Here is a 15,294-nt window from a genome sequence, read left to right as displayed (position 1 = left end):
CAGAAGTAGAGAGCGAAGAGGAAAGGCAAGATTCTGGGACTGAGAGGAGGGACTTTGAATATCTGGACTATGACAGGAAAAGGTAGAGAGTTGGTGGACATGATGCAGAGAAGGAAGGTGGATATACTGTGTGTCCAGGAGACCAGGTGGAAAGGTAGTAAGGCTAGAAGCTTAGGAGCAGCTTTAAGTTGTACTATTATGGTACTGACAAGAAGAGAAATGGAGTAGGAGTTATCTTGAAGGAGGAGTTTGTTAGGAACCTCCTAGAGGTTGTATGCAGACCCCCATGAAGAAGAAAATCACTGGACCCAACTTTCCTTTGCCCGGAAACAGGTTACCAGGGCCCCTCAGGAAGGGTCAAGGAGGCTGGGTTCTGTTTGAACCGGATGGCACCCGGAGCAGGGGACCTTGGCGATCTGATCCTCAGCTGCAGAAGCTGACTCTTGGTACATGGGGTGTCACCTGTCTAGCGGGAAGGAGCCTGACCTGGTTTACATGGCTGAGAGATTCCTACTAGAAGAAGTCGGACTCACCTTGACGCACAGCGTCCTATTTTTTATGGTCCTGAATTCGGTCCTGGTGTTCCTGTTTCTCAGGTAAGTGGCTCAAGGTTGACACCCAAAGGCTTTCCCTTGAGTTTAACATGAGTACTCTGCGGTCTTTCCCGCTTCTCAAAAAAAGAAGGTTCTCCAAACAACCGCCTGGGCATCGAGTGGAACGGACGGGGGAGCAGAGGTGAGGAACCAGATCTTCAGGTCGATCCAGGTTTGACGATATGTTAGGGGTCATCATGAACCTCAAACCTCCTTGATACCAGGAACACCAGTACCAGAACTCATCAGCTGGAGCAGGAGCGACGTCAGCAGGAGCCGGACGGTGACCTTGCACACTCCACTGTGACCTTCAGTGTCAGTGGTTAGAACCTCCTCCCGCCTCTTCCGTTCCTTACTGACAACTAACTAAATAACTAACTGGTTACCAGTCCATCACACAAGTGATAGTAAAGTGTCCCCACAAACTGAGAGGAGAATTCGTCTTATCTCGAGTCAACGTTCATCATCGACCTATGAACTCCTCAGAGAAAAACAGCAAGAAAAGGAAGAAGCAGCTTCATTCAACTGGATGTGTGTTCGTACGAGTAGAGTTCACACAGAAAAGAGGAAACAGGGGTCACACACTCAATTAAACAAACTTAAATGTAAATAAAAATGGCAGTAAATCCCTCACCTGTGTATATTAAGATGTTTCCTCCCCGTTCATGAATCAAACCCAGTTTCTTGCGGAAGTGTAGATACTGTTCACTGGACTAATGACAAGATGGACACGGGTTTGCGATCATGTGACCCGGCCCAGCCAATCAGCGAGCAGCTGCTCGTCTCAGTTCAGATGCGGGTGAGTCCAGCCAATCGCCTGGCGCCACCTAGTTGCGAGACTTTGAGATGACACCTGATTGGCTCCGAGGTGCTCCAGACGGCAGTCAACGGCTTTGCCCGTCGGAACAGGCAAGAACAAGAAAAATAGATTGTAAAGAAGAAACATAATTAAATCCGTAAACTGTCATTATTGTCGTTTGTGGTTCCACCGTCAACTCACTATTGTCATTTAGCCTCACACATGTTTGGTTAATTTTTTGATAACCAAACATTAACATTTACAACATAACATTAACAACCAAACATTTAACATTTTATGGACGGAGTGAGAGGATATGAAGGTAGTTGGAGTGAGAGAGGAAGATACAGAGAATAGGGTTAGATGGAGAAAGTTGACTCGCTGTGGCGACCCCTGACGGAAAAAGCCGAAAGAAGAAGAAGATTAACATTTTAAAATGTATTTTATTTTGTTCGTGAGCGAGATATGACGTATTTCCAGTGAACCCTCGACGTCACATCCGCAGCCAGGAGTCCGATAGTGTGTGGTGTCCACCTTTGTGCCGCTTTATCTGCTTTTGTTGGATGTTTGTTCTCTGATACAAAATACTTGAGTTAAAATTCGTGGATAAAGAAGAGACATTCTTGAAATAAGGAGCGTTTCCTCCCCGTCGGGGAATCGAACCCCGGTCTTCCGCGTGACAGGCGGAGATACTGTCCACTATACTAACGAGGAGTTGGATTTCAACGATGTAAACAATTGCCAAGATCCAACTGTGTGTGAGATATCTGCAAATATAATGTTTGACAACAATGGAAAAAGTGGATTTACGACTTCAGTCTCTCTTCATATATCGATGGTTTCATGAATGGTGGGTGATCTAATTGGAACTTTGCCTTTTAAAGCCCCCAAAAGAAAAATCCATGTTTGCATTGTGTTTCAAAGTGGTGTGCGTTGCTTTCACTTCTCTTGTCTAAGGCAATCGGAATATCCATGCTTCATTATAATTATTATTTTCTTTTACTACAGAAAGTAAGTAGGGAACAGCAAGACAGGAAGAAGCAGCTTCATTCAAATGGATGTGTGTTCGTACCAACAGCGGTCACACAGCAAAGATGAAACTGAGTCACACACACACAATTGTTAGCATGACTCTTCCTATTGAAGCCCGCAGTATCCGCTCGCTTAGGTGGCTGGTATATGGCTTTATTTTTAATACTGTTGTGCCTGCTAGCTTTACTCTTGCGCATGCAGGTTCCTGTCAACCCTGTTGTGTCCCCTACCTTTGTTAGGATGTAGTTCGTTAGCATGCAGCCTTCTGTTTAGCCCGCTATTATCAGCTAGGTTAGGGCGTTCAAGTGTAGCATCTGTGTCCACAAGCTTAGTTCATTAGCGTGTCACTTCACCGTGAACTCACTTCAATCAATTTAGCCTCAGACATGATCATCTCGCCTAAGAGACTTGTTTGTATGATTAAAGATTGGATAAACACATTAAATTTTGTTACTGTATTTTATTTTTGTTAGTGATCGAGATATGATGCATTTCTGATGAGGTCCTGACGTCACATCCGCAGCTGGTTGTGCGTCAGTGTGTGGATATTTTGTTCTCTGGTACAAAGAAGCAAATATACATGAGTTAAAATGTGTGGAAAATGACAACTCTGGGTTAAAGAGATGCCTTCTCCCAGCCTTCCGTGTGCCGTTGAAACACAGCCAGCTGGAAAGGACAGGGATCAATTGAGGAACAAAATGCCGAAAATCCACTTTCCCTGTTGAAAGCGGAGGAAGTGAAAAAAAAATGCTAAATATGTTTCCGCCCGGTCTCGAACCGGGGACCTTTCGCGTGTTAGGCGAACGTGATAACCACTACACTACGGAAACTCCTACAAAAGCAATTAAAATTTTAAAATAATATCTTTATCCACCCCTGTCAATGTTCGATTGCACGTTCATGTCTGAGGCTAAATGACGAAAGTGAGTTGAAGCGACATGCTAATGAGCTAACTAGTAGACAAAGCCTAGAAAAAAATAGAGCTACACATGAACAAGATAAGCTAGCGGATAAAGGAGGGGGTGTATTGAAGGTTTCATGCTAACGAACTAAGCTTTGGGACACAACAGGGTTGACAGAAAGCTGCATGATAAAGAGTAAAGCTTGCAGGAACAACCGTGTTAAAAGTAAAGCCATATACCAGCCACCTGAGCTAGCGAATTCAACCAGGTAGGAAGCGTCAAGCTAACAAGCTAAGCTAGCAAACACAACTGCTTGTATGAGTAAAGCTGGCACTCCCATTGTGATTACAACAACCTCAGCTATCTGAGATATTTTGTCACTGCTAACGTTCACCTCAGAAAGAGAGGACTATAATGAGAGTTTATGGATATGATTCTTTTTGCTATTTTCATTTTTCTCGCAAAGTTTTACAGATATCTCACACACAGTTGCATCTAGTCACATGTTTACGCTATCTAACGGTAACTCCTCGTTAGTATAGTGGACAGTATCTCCGCCTGTCACGCGGAAGACAGGGGTTCGATTCCCCGACGGGGAGGAAATGCACTTTATTTCAAGGATGTCTCTTCAAGTATTTTGTATCAGAGAACAAACATCCAACAAAGCAGAAGAAGCGGCACAAAGGTGGACACCACACACTGCCGGACTCCTGGATGCCGATGTGACATTGAGGGCTCACCGGAAATATGTCATATCTCGCTCACGAACAAAAATAAAATACATTTTAAAATGTTAAAATGCGTTTATCAAAACTTTAACCAAACAAAAATAGTCTTCGCCTCGTTCATATGTGAGGCTGAATAATTAGTGAGTTGACGGTGGAGCTACAAAAGAACAAGCTAAGCTAGCGGGTATTAGCGGGCTGGGCATAAAGTTTCATGCTAACGAACTAAGCTAGCAGAAACAACTGCTTAAATGAGCAAATATAGCTCTCCGGCTCTGATTACCGGGATCTCGGAGATATTTTTGTCGCTAACGTTCACTTCAGGAAGAGAGGATATTAATGACAGTTTACTAATTTAATTATGTTTCTTCTTTACAGTCTATTTTTCTTGTTCTTGCCTGTTCCGACAGGCAAAGCCGTTGTCTGCCATCTGGAGCACCTCGGAGCCAGTCAGGTTTCGGGTATGTCGTGTTGCAGAAAACACGGTAGGTTTGTCCAAACACGCATTTAAAAAGTTAAATATGTTTCCGCCCGGTTTCGAACCGGGGACCTTTCGCGTGTGAGGCGAACGTGATAACCACTACACTACGGAAACCTTTATGCGTGGGCAATAAATAAAATAAGGCAAGATATAGGAATGTGCATTGAAAGTAGAGCACACAATTTTGAAATGCAATGAAAATATAGATTTCAGAATGGACGTGGGAATCCTCATGTCACACAAGAAAATAAAACGTTATACAAACATATAAAGATTGGTGAGTGGGGCGAAAAACCTGTTTGCCTTGTGACATGTTTGTGTTTGATCAATAGTGTGCACACACACAGACACACACACACAAATGGAAATGAAGATGCACGCTTCGTGCAGTCACATATCCCAGCGCGCACCGCGCATTAACTCTTACAATAGAGAAAACGGAGTCGGCGTAGTTGCAGGACCTCTTGCGGCTCAATATTGATCCATATCTAAGGCGCACTGTCGTTTTTGAGGTTAAATGCTTTTAGGTACGCCTGCAAAAGTAAAATAAATTTTAAATACTCATACGATCTTTAATCAAATAGAAAAATTCTTAGGCTGCAGAAGGTTAAAGGCTTTTAGGTGCGCCTGCAAAAGTAAAATAATTTTTAAATACTCATACAATCTTTAATCAAATAGAAAATTCTTAGGCTGTAGAAGGTTAAAGGCCTTTAGGTGCGCCTTATAGTGCGGGAAATACGGTTTGGAGATCATAACCTAATCGCGACTTTGCCATTTAAAAACCACATAGCAGTTGTGTTTGCGATACGTTTCACAGCTCGGTCATCACAAAGGCAAGTAAATTTCTCCATTAGTCAAGGATGTATTGTATGTTCGTAACCATGTGTCTATAAATGGTGCATCACGTCATCAATATCACACTTAAGACCCACACTACTTCCTGTGTAGCATCAGTTTCCGTAGTGTAGTGGTTATCACGTTCGCCTAACACGCGAAAGGTCCCCGGTTCGAGACCGGGCGGAAACACATTTTATCTATTCCACTTCTTGCTGCTGGACTTCTCTGAACTTATTTGTATTCATATTGTAACAAGTCCCGACTAGTGATGGGACAAGTGACACTGGTATCCTTTGGATGCACTGCGCATCCAGTGTGTTTATAAGGAAACTGTGTCAACATTCCGTGGGTTTGTTGGAACTCGGCATAAATACATAATTTCGATCTTGTGATCTTTTTCTCCTTTGCGCGTTGTTTACTGTCATAAATTGTTTACTTGAGGTATCGGTCCCATCAGTAGTTTACGAAACGGAATGCCTATCATCAATGTTAGGATGGAAATAATCTTCTCACAGTTTTGGGCGAATTGTCAGGACCGCTGGTCTATTCACCAGGTCTGTTCATTGACAGTCGGGATCACGCAGCTCTAGATGCGGATTGCGTGGCTCTGAAAAGAGCCGTTGTGTTGTCGGGTGTTCCGGGGGCTCAGTCTACTTCTTGGCGGGCTTCTCGGTCTTCTTGGGCAGCAGCACCGCCTGGATGTTGGGCAGCACGCCGCCCTGGGCGATGGTGACTCCGCCCAGCAGCTTGTTGAGCTCCTCGTCGTTGCGGACGGCCAGCTGCAGGTGACGCGGGATGATGCGGGTCTTCTTGTTGTCGCGGGCGGCGTTCCCGGCCAGCTCCAGGATCTCGGCGGTCAGGTACTCCAGCACGGCCGCCAGGTACACCGGGGCGCCGGCTCCCACTCGCTCGGCGTAGTTGCCCTTCCTCAGCAGCCTGTGGACGCGGCCCACGGGGAACTGGAGCCCGGCGCGGGACGAGCGGGTCTTGGCCTTAGCGCGGGCTTTGCCTCCGGTTTTGCCTCTTCCGCTCATTGTGAAATCTTCCTGTGTGAGATTTGCAACAGAATGACACCGCCAATGGAGAAGTGTGTCTTTATACCCCCGCAGCTGCTCTGTCATTGGTCTGTTGGAGCGGGGATTGAGTCCTCCAATCAGAGACGAGTTCCGCTGAAACGTTACTATACGTTTTGCTGCTCGTGTTCAAATGAATGACGGTTCCTATGTGTTCGGCTCGGTTGGTTTCCAGCACTGTGTTCCTGCTGGAAAGCAGGTAAAATATTGCTTTTCAATGTGAAAAGTGCTTCTGTTCTTCCCTCGGTTATTTGTATCCCTGCAGTTGTGACTTGTCTCTATTAATGGCAGTATTACTGTATTGTTATGCTCATTCACATGAGCAGCAACAGTAAATCTATATAAATAATCAGCTGTTGCTGTGTAATCACCTAACAATTGAGATGTTTCCACAAGTCACGTAAGACCCGATTATGTCCTAGTGCTATACTGTTATTCTACCGGTGCAGTTGTTTTGTTCATCAATTTCAAAAACAGTGTGTTAGTGGAGGACGGAGCTCGTCGAGGGAGTGTGTGGCTCTGAAAAGAGCCGTTGTGCGTGTGAGGAGCGGCGGCAGGAGGTCTAAGCTCTCTCCCCGCGGATCCTCCTCGCCAGCTGGATGTCTTTGGGCATGATGGTCACCCTCTTGGCGTGGATGGCGCACAGGTTGGTGTCCTCGAACAGGCCCACCAGGTAGGCCTCGCTGGCCTCCTGCAGAGCCATGACGGCGGAGCTCTGGAAGCGCAGGTCGGTCTTGAAGTCCTGGGCGATCTCCCTCACCAGGCGCTGGAAGGGCAGCTTGCGGATCAGCAGTTCGGTGGACTTCTGGTAGCGGCGGATCTCTCGCAGGGCCACGGTGCCGGGCCTGTAGCGGTGGGGCTTCTTCACGCCGCCGGTGGCCGGGGCGCTCTTGCGGGCGGCCTTGGTGGCCAGCTGCTTCCTGGGGGCTTTGCCTCCGGTGGACTTTCTGGCGGTCTGCTTAGTTCTGGCCATCTTGCTGGAAGACGAGTGGAGGAGCGCAGGGACGCGCTGCTGGTCTTATACTGCTCTGATGACGACATTATGACGTAGAACTGGGCGTGGCTTTGACTCTGAGGACGATTTAATGTTGATTCAATTTTTTTAGATCAAATAGTCAACCGCGGAAAAGGAAAGAATCGACTTAAAATTTGCCTCCAAAGACGCGTCTATTATATTTTTAAAATTTGAGTGAATAATGATGCGTTTATTTGAATATATACAACTTGGTATTTAGTTTATTCTTCTCCTTTAGGGGTCGCCACAGCGAGTCGACGTTCTCCATTTAACCCTAATTTAGTATATTTTACTCTGTAATAGTATGTTTATGAAATTATATATATCTTGATATTGATATTCGTTTTATTGGTATTCATTTACGCGCTGCTGGTTTTATACTGTTGAGTGGCGTCACGATGACGCATGAAAGGGGTTTAATTTGTGGATTTTCAACAGGGTTAGAAAATAACTGGAATAATGTCATGAATCTGCTTTTGTGCTTTTCAAACTCAGGTACTTTGTCGTGGGTCTTCTATCTGATTGGTCAGTTCATGGACATGTGATCTTTAACCCGGAAGTTTGTTAGAGATTCCAGTGATGTGCATCTGAAGACAACTGTTTTCCTTCTTGCTGTCTGTCCAACTGCAGTTTAAAAAGTATTAATGCTCTAAATGGAGCCTCCAATTTCTTCAAACATTACATGAGTTCATCACAATAGTGGACTTAAATTTATTCCAAAATAGTGCGCTGGAAATGTTTTTAGATTAAATACGTTCCAATTTTACTGTCAGTATGAGTAGATGAGATAGAAACATGTATTTCTGTGTTGTCTTCAATCGACTACATTTTTTTCCATACTTAATATTCTTATATTTTGCTTATTGGCTTGCGTGTAACAGTGTGCACTGCTTTGCTTTCTGCTACCAGAATTTTCTTTGGGATTTAAAAAAGTATCTATCAGTCTATCTTTTGTGTCTGACTTACTGCAGGATACTTTGTCTTCGATTGAACAAATTTAAATATGCCTCCACATGTTTTCAGTCGGTCGACAGGAATGTTTTGTTTTTTTTTTGTTGTTAAATCAACATATCATTTACTTAATGTCAATTCCATCTCGGTATCGAATGGTGTGAGGGACATTTTGGGTCTGGTATCCCCGGTATATTAACAGGAGTATTCAGTAGAAAAAGAAATGGTTTTATAATAATAGCTGGGTCGACAACAGTATCATTTTAGTTTCACAACTTCTGGAGGTTAGTGGTCAGTTGTTACTATGTGAATTTATTGCCATATTTGGTTTTGCTGTTCTGCCAAAAGAAGTGTTTTGCAGCTGCTTGTTTTTGTTTTTTTGGTCTTCTTTATATAAGGATTTATTTTGGAATAAAATATGGCTGATTAGTCATAAATTCTGTTTCAACAACAAAGAAAAGGAGGTTTCTCATAAAATTGTTCAGAACATGTAGCCAACAAAAAAACACTACAAAGATTTAGGATTGATATCGATGACTCCTGTGGTTCCTGTGGTATACCTGTACATATTTATTTCATTATTGCGTGTACTCACAACTATTTTGGTTAAATGTACAAGCCTGGGTTGAGAGGACTGGATTCTCACTGCAACTGCAGGATGAGGACATTTTTCCTTGGCATCAGGGAGGTAGATTACTACAGCCCCTCTAGAAATTAACTTCAGAATCGGAATGCAGTACGAACAAATGTTATTTTGGAAAGATAACATTAGATTAAGATAAAGATATAATAATAATAAAATATTTGGATGTATCTGTATTTTAGCTATACTCTTTATAGGGCTGTCTGATTTTTGTTTCTTTGTATATTTTTGTGTTTCCCATGGCTGCACAGATTTTTTGTGTATTAACATTTGTAAATGTACATTTTTTATGTGCATTACATCTTTATTTCAACTCCAATACTTCGTGCTTTTTTTTTTTCCTACTTATATATATACTTTTTTTTTGATGGGAGCATAGTTTTTTTTTTTGTTTTTTTGTTTTTTATTGAACACAAATACCATAAACAAATATACATATGTACAAATAAACATGGCAAGGTAGAATCGAATGTCAATGAAACAACCGGGCATGAGGAAGCAAGGACATAAGGACATTCGTTCTGTATGAAATCAGAAGTTAACATTGTTAAAGGTTTGTGAGAAATGTTTAATGCTGGACGAAAAAGAAAGTAAACGAAAATTATAAAATATATAGATAAATAAATGAAATAAAAAAGAACTTAATAAAAAATAAAAAAAACTTGCAATGGGAATATAACAAATATTTAACTTGGTGGTTCACAAGAAATCTCGGACATCAAACTGTGATTGTATATATATTATTTTATATATATATATATTAGTATGTATATTTTTATTAGTATATATATATATTTTATATTAGTATATATATATATTTGGGGGGATTTTTCCAAAAGTTTCTAAATAAAAAATAAATAAAAAAGGTTTTTTTTTTTACATGAACGTCCTTCCGGTTCCGGTCCCGCTAATAACACTGACAGACAGGCGGCTGCGCCAATCAGCAGCGGGAAGGGCCCTCCATCTGGACCAATCGCGTCGCGTAATACTCGAGTTACCGGAAGCGACGGGCAGGCTCGGCGGCCATTGACGCGGTTTATCTTCTTGGACAAACAAGAGAGCAGCTCCGCAGACATGGCGTACCACTCCCTCGCCCTGCCGATGATCTGCTTCACCACCTTGTGGGCGCTGGTGGGGGTCGTGGCGCCGTTCCTGGTGCCCAAGGGACCCAACCGGGGGTAGGTGGGGCTTGCCGTCACGGCAGAGCGTCGTCGATTGTTTCGTAACGGCGGCGGACCGGATAGTTTCCGGTCGTCGGCGCGGAGCGCGGCTCTGGACGCCTGGCTCCGACGCTGCAGGCCGCCGTCACCCTGTGTGCACCTCATCCCTCCACACCCACCATACATCCATCCATCCATTCATCCCTCCATCCATCCATCCATCCATCCATCCATCCATCCATCCATCCTTCCATCCATCCATCCATCCATCCTTCCATCCAGTCCCCCTCTCATCCATTATCCCTCAGTCCTCCATCCACCCTCCCTTGCACCTGTTATTATTATTATTATTATTATTGTTATTATTATTATGAGGAGTTCTTGTAGTACAATGTCAGCATTGTTATTTATGTTGTTATTATTATTAGTAGTAGTGGTAGTAACAATAGTGGTAGTTTCAACATTCTTCTTGTTATTATTATTATTATTGTTATTATTATTATTATTATTATTATTATTATTAGTAGTAGTAGTAGTAGTGGTAGTTTCAACATTATTCTTCTTCTTATTATTAGTAGTAGTAGTAGTGGTAGTAAAAGTAGTGGTCGTTTCAACATTATTATTAGTAGTAGAAGTGTTAGTGGAGGTAGTTGTAGTTGTAGTATCAACATTAGTGTTGTTATTAGTCGTACTAGTATCAATGCTTCCATTATCATTGTTATTAGTAGTAGAATCAACATTATTATCATTATTATTATTAGTATTAATAGTGGTAGAAGCAACACTATTATCGTCATTATTATTAGTAATAGTAGCAGTAGTAGTGGGAGTGCCAACATTATTATTATTAGTAGTAGTAGTAGTAGTAGTATCAACATCAGTGTTGTGATTAGTCATACTAGTATCAATGCTATCATTATCATTGTTATTAGTAGTACAATCAACATTACTATCATTATTATTTTATTATTATTATTCTTATTATTATTATGAGTAGTAGTAGTAGTGGTAGTAGTAGTGGTTGTAGTATTAACATCAGTGTCGTTATTAGTTGTACTAGTATCAATGCCATCATTATCATTGTTATTAGTAGTACAATCAACATTATTATCATTATTATTATTATTATTATTATTATTATTATTATTGTTATTATTATTATGAGGAGTTCTTGTAGTACAGTGTCAGCATTGTTATTTATGTTGTCATTATTATTAGTAATAGTGATAGTTTCAACATTCTTCTTCTTAGTATCATTATTATTATTAGTAGTAGTAGTATTAGTAGTGGTAATAAAAGTAGTGCTAGTATCAACATCATTATTATCATTGTAATTAGTAGTAGAATCAAAATTATTATCATTATTATTGTATTATTATTATTATTATTATGATTATGATTATGATTATTATTATAAGTAGTAGTAGTAGTGGTAGTAGTAGTGGTAGTAGTAGTGGTTGTCGTATTAACATCAGTGTTGTTATTAGTCGTACTAGTATCAATGCCATCATTATCATTGTTATTAGTAGTAGAATCAACATTATTATCATTATTATTCTTATTATTAGTTGTAGTAGTGGTAGTATGAACATTATTATTATCATTATTATTAGTAATAGTAGCAGCAGTAGTGGTGGTGCCAACATTATTATTAGTAGTAGTAGCAGTAGTGGTTGTAGTATCAACATCAGTGTTGTTATCAGTAATACTAGTATCAATGCCATCATTATCATTGTTGTTAGTAGTAGAATCAAAATTATTAGCATTATCATTATCATTATTATTAATATTATTATTATAAGTAGTAGTAGTAGTGGTAGTATCACATTATTATTATTATTAGCAGTAGTAGTGGTTGTAGTATTTACATCAGTGTGGTTATCAGTTGTACTTGTAGCAACATCATTATTATCATTGTTATGAGGAGTAGAATCAATGTTATCATTGTTATTATTTATAGAAGTAGTGGTAGTGTCAACATTGTTATTATTGTTATAGTAGTTATAGTAGTGGGAGCATCAACACTACTATTGTTATTATTGTTATTTTTATTATTAGTAGTAGTGGTAGTATCAACATTATTATTATTGTTATTAGGAGTAGTAGTTGTGGTATCAACATCAGTGTTGTTATCAGTAGTACTAGTATCAATGTCATTATTATCATTGGTATTAGTAGTAGAATCGACATTATCATCATTATTATTATTAGTAGTAGTAGTGGTAGTATCAGTGTTGTTATTTATAGCACTACTATCAACAATATTATTATTTCTGTTATTAGTAATAATAGTAGAAGTATCATCATTTTTAACATTGTTAGTTGTAGTCGAATGAACATGATTATTATTATTATTAGTCATAGCAGTTGCAGTATCATTGTTATTCTTGTAATTAGTAGTAGTATCAACATCATTATCATTTATGTTGTTATTATTATTATTAGTAGGGCCAGTGTCATCATTATTTTTTTATATGATTAGAAGTAGTATCAACATGATTATGATTATAATTATTAAAAAATGCATTGTTCTCAATGCCCTCGTCCCTTTTCTCCACTCAAATTTGTTTTATTCAGCCTCACATTGATGAAGGGCTTCGCTGGAATCAGCAACGAATGATTTCCCCTCGATCGTCTTAAGAAATTGCGAGATTAATAAGAAAAATCAAGGTTGCGTTTAATCCAAATGCTCAGTGAAGCCCATTGACCTCTGTGCCAGTGTTGTTGTTGTTGTTGTTGTTGTTGTTGTTGTTGTTGTTGTTGTTGTTGTTGATGTCCACCCTCGTCTCCTTCCCTGCAGGGTGATCGTCACCAGCCTCATCCTCACCGCCGTCTGCTGCTACCTGTTGTGAGTACACATTAGAAACACACACACACACACACACACACAAACAGGGAATCTGGTTTGGGTTAATTTCCACCTTGTACTGAAGGTAAACAACAATTTGAGTACAAAGTGTGGTGTTGTTATGTAACATTAAATAATACTTCACAAGTAAGATGGTGTCAGTTTGCATTATACATTTTTACTGTGACAGTACAACAATAATTTGTAAAATAATTTGTAAATTTGTAAAATAATTTGTTTTAATTCCTCTTCCCTCAGCCGCAGGGAATCTTCAATCTTTGTAGTTACTGCTAACAGCTAAGACAATTTATATTTCATTATATTTCTCATTCTTCCTCCTTTCCACTATGATCTATTACTGTTATGTTTTTACTTGAAACTCTGGCACAACAATTTCCTTCAGGATTAATAAAGTTGTTCTCATCTCATCTCATAAGAGTAATATATTTCACTAAAAGTGGTAAGAATCTGATCTTGGGATTATTGCACACAATCCCGACGTCGGTAACCGTCGTCGACGCGAACGGTCTCGTTGCCGTGGAAACCCTCCGTTTGCTCTCATTTTCACGGATTTGGGCCCGGGGTTGTCCGGCCGCTAGAGGGAGCCGACACTCCACCAGGGGTGACGGTGTCTGCAGACACTTGAGAAGATGTTTTTAACTTGAGTTACCCTCCCGCAGCTGGCTGATAGCCATCCTGGCCCAGGCCAACCCCCTGTTCGGCCCGCAGCTGAAGAACGACACCATCTGGTACCTGCAATACTACTGGGAGTAGCTGAGGTGAGTCAGCGCGTCTCTGCTCCTGCGACTCCATCCCAGAATAACAAGTCAAAGTTAGCATTAGTGTCCATTTCTACGCATGTGCCGGACATATAGAGGATTTTTATCCATGAAATGGAGTGCAAATTAGCGGTAAAGCGTACTGTGACATTTAACAGTGCACATTAAACTATGAGGTATGCAGTGCACGCCGATGCAGACAGATATATTACATTACATTTGGCAGACGCTTTTATCCAAAGCGACTTAAAATAGAGGACATAAGGACTGCAAATACACTTGCAAATACAAGATGCACAGGAAATATACAGAACAGTAAGCTGGGGTTAGTGAGTTTTTTTTTTTTTTTTTTGACAAAGACATACACACACACACACTGCATAGCCTAACTTGGTTCCTAACCTGATCTGGGGCATCAGCGCAGTAAAAAGTCCTGAAAGAGAAACGTTTTTACCTGTTTCTTGAAGGTTGAGAGAGATGATGCTCGTCTTGTTGCTTCCGGAAGTTTGTTCCACCACTGAGGTAGTAGAACTGAGAACAGTTTTGCCTGAGATCGCTTAGAGCGAGCAGAAGGTGCTGCTAGTAGGTTTGTATTAGAGGATATATACACTGCTCAAAAAAATAAAGGGAACACTTCAAAAACACATCCTAGATCTAAATGAATGAAATATTCTTATGAAATACTTTGCTCTTTACACAGTTGAATGTGCTGACAACAAAATCACACAAAAAAGATCAATGGAAATCAATTGTATCAACCCATGGAGGTCTGGATTAGGAATCACACTCAAAATGAAAGTGTAAAAACAAACTCCAGGCTGATCCAACTTTGATGTAATGTCCTTAAAACAAGTCAAAATGAATCTGTGTTGCTTCCTCAGTGGACACTATGATTTCACAGAAGTGTGATTGACTTGGAGTTACATTGTGTTGTTCAAGTGTTCCCTTTATTTTTTTGAGCAGTATATATATATGACAGTATGAGGTTGTTTTTGTGCAGTTTAGTGAATAAATAGTGCCATAATGGGCTAATCAGATGGATAAGATTTCTCTCCCGGGCTCCTGAACCCTTTCCTCCCTTCTTCTCGTCTTTGGACGTGGAGGAAACCGTGCTGTCTTTTTATTATTTCAGTCGATGCTCCACCTCCGCCTCCCATCGGCTGGTACGTCGGAGTCGGACGGAACACCTGAAGATACCGACGCTCCCCAAACGCACCTCCGGTTTGCATGATTCATTAAGATGTTCTCCGGGGAGTTGGGTGGGGTGGTGGGGGTCTGGGGTGAGTAAAGCTCCCGGAGCTTGTGGAAAAACGTGTTTTTAAAAAGTGCGTAGTGATTCCGTGATCCCTTTTCCGTTTGTTTTGGACCGTCGGTGTCGGCCGGCCGCCTCGGGCGCGTCGCTCTGTTTCCGCCGCGCGGCCTGAACCGGCGGTTCCAAAGTGTTTTGTGTTTGTTT

At 40.9% G+C, this 15,294-nt stretch overlaps 3 protein-coding genes and 5 non-coding genes across 8 annotated transcripts in view; 3 read left to right on the top strand and 5 right to left on the bottom strand.

Moving 5' to 3' along the window:
* Positions 1 to 2,034: 2,034 nt before the first annotated feature.
* trnad-guc (transfer RNA aspartic acid (anticodon GUC)) lies at positions 2,035 to 2,106 on the bottom strand. Its single transcript has one exon. It is a non-coding gene; the product is annotated as a tRNA-Asp (tRNA).
* A 1,075-nt stretch (positions 2,107 to 3,181) lies between these two features.
* On the bottom strand, positions 3,182 to 3,254 carry trnav-aac (transfer RNA valine (anticodon AAC)). The gene has a single exon. It is a non-coding gene; the product is annotated as a tRNA-Val (tRNA).
* Positions 3,255 to 3,853: 599 nt separating this feature from the next.
* Positions 3,854 to 3,925, top strand: trnad-guc (transfer RNA aspartic acid (anticodon GUC)). Its single transcript has one exon. It is a non-coding gene; the product is annotated as a tRNA-Asp (tRNA).
* A 648-nt stretch (positions 3,926 to 4,573) lies between these two features.
* On the bottom strand, positions 4,574 to 4,646 carry trnav-cac (transfer RNA valine (anticodon CAC)). The gene has a single exon. It is a non-coding gene; the product is annotated as a tRNA-Val (tRNA).
* Positions 4,647 to 5,485: 839 nt separating this feature from the next.
* trnav-aac (transfer RNA valine (anticodon AAC)) lies at positions 5,486 to 5,558 on the top strand. The gene has a single exon. It is a non-coding gene; the product is annotated as a tRNA-Val (tRNA).
* An 18-nt stretch (positions 5,559 to 5,576) lies between these two features.
* LOC147228470 (histone H2A-like) lies at positions 5,577 to 6,410 on the bottom strand. The gene has a single exon (XM_086156601.1). The coding sequence runs from the start codon at positions 6,401 to 6,403 to the stop codon at positions 6,020 to 6,022; it is 384 nt and encodes a 127-aa protein (XP_086012727.1). The 5' UTR covers positions 6,404 to 6,410; the 3' UTR covers positions 5,577 to 6,019.
* Positions 6,411 to 6,412: 2 nt separating this feature from the next.
* LOC147228469 (histone H3) lies at positions 6,413 to 7,491 on the bottom strand. Its single transcript, XM_086156599.1, has one exon. The coding sequence runs from the start codon at positions 7,413 to 7,415 to the stop codon at positions 7,005 to 7,007; it is 411 nt and encodes a 136-aa protein (XP_086012725.1). The 5' UTR covers positions 7,416 to 7,491; the 3' UTR covers positions 6,413 to 7,004.
* A 2,543-nt stretch (positions 7,492 to 10,034) lies between these two features.
* Positions 10,035 to 15,294, top strand: part of atp6v0e2 (ATPase H+ transporting V0 subunit e2) — a 6,082-nt gene continuing 822 nt past the window's right edge. Inside the window, exons 1-4 of the mRNA XM_086156597.1 lie at positions 10,035 to 10,229; positions 13,012 to 13,059; positions 13,740 to 13,838; positions 14,971 to 15,294. The exon at positions 14,971 to 15,294 is cut by the window's right edge and continues 822 nt beyond it. Coding sequence (XP_086012723.1) covers positions 10,126 to 10,229; positions 13,012 to 13,059; positions 13,740 to 13,833 — 246 coding nt within the window. The 5' untranslated portion in view covers positions 10,035 to 10,125 and the 3' untranslated portion in view covers positions 13,834 to 13,838; positions 14,971 to 15,294. The remainder of the gene's footprint in view (positions 10,230 to 13,011; positions 13,060 to 13,739; positions 13,839 to 14,970) is intronic.

This window comes from Fistularia commersonii, chromosome 12 (assembly GCF_037954325.1).
Source record: "Fistularia commersonii isolate RoL2024-O1a breed Wild chromosome 12, RoL_Fcom_v1.0, whole genome shotgun sequence".
Lineage (NCBI taxonomy): Eukaryota > Metazoa > Chordata > Actinopteri > Syngnathiformes > Fistulariidae > Fistularia > Fistularia commersonii.
The sequence above is the reverse complement of the archived record's forward strand: the minus strand, read 5'-3'. Positions and strand labels throughout refer to the sequence as shown.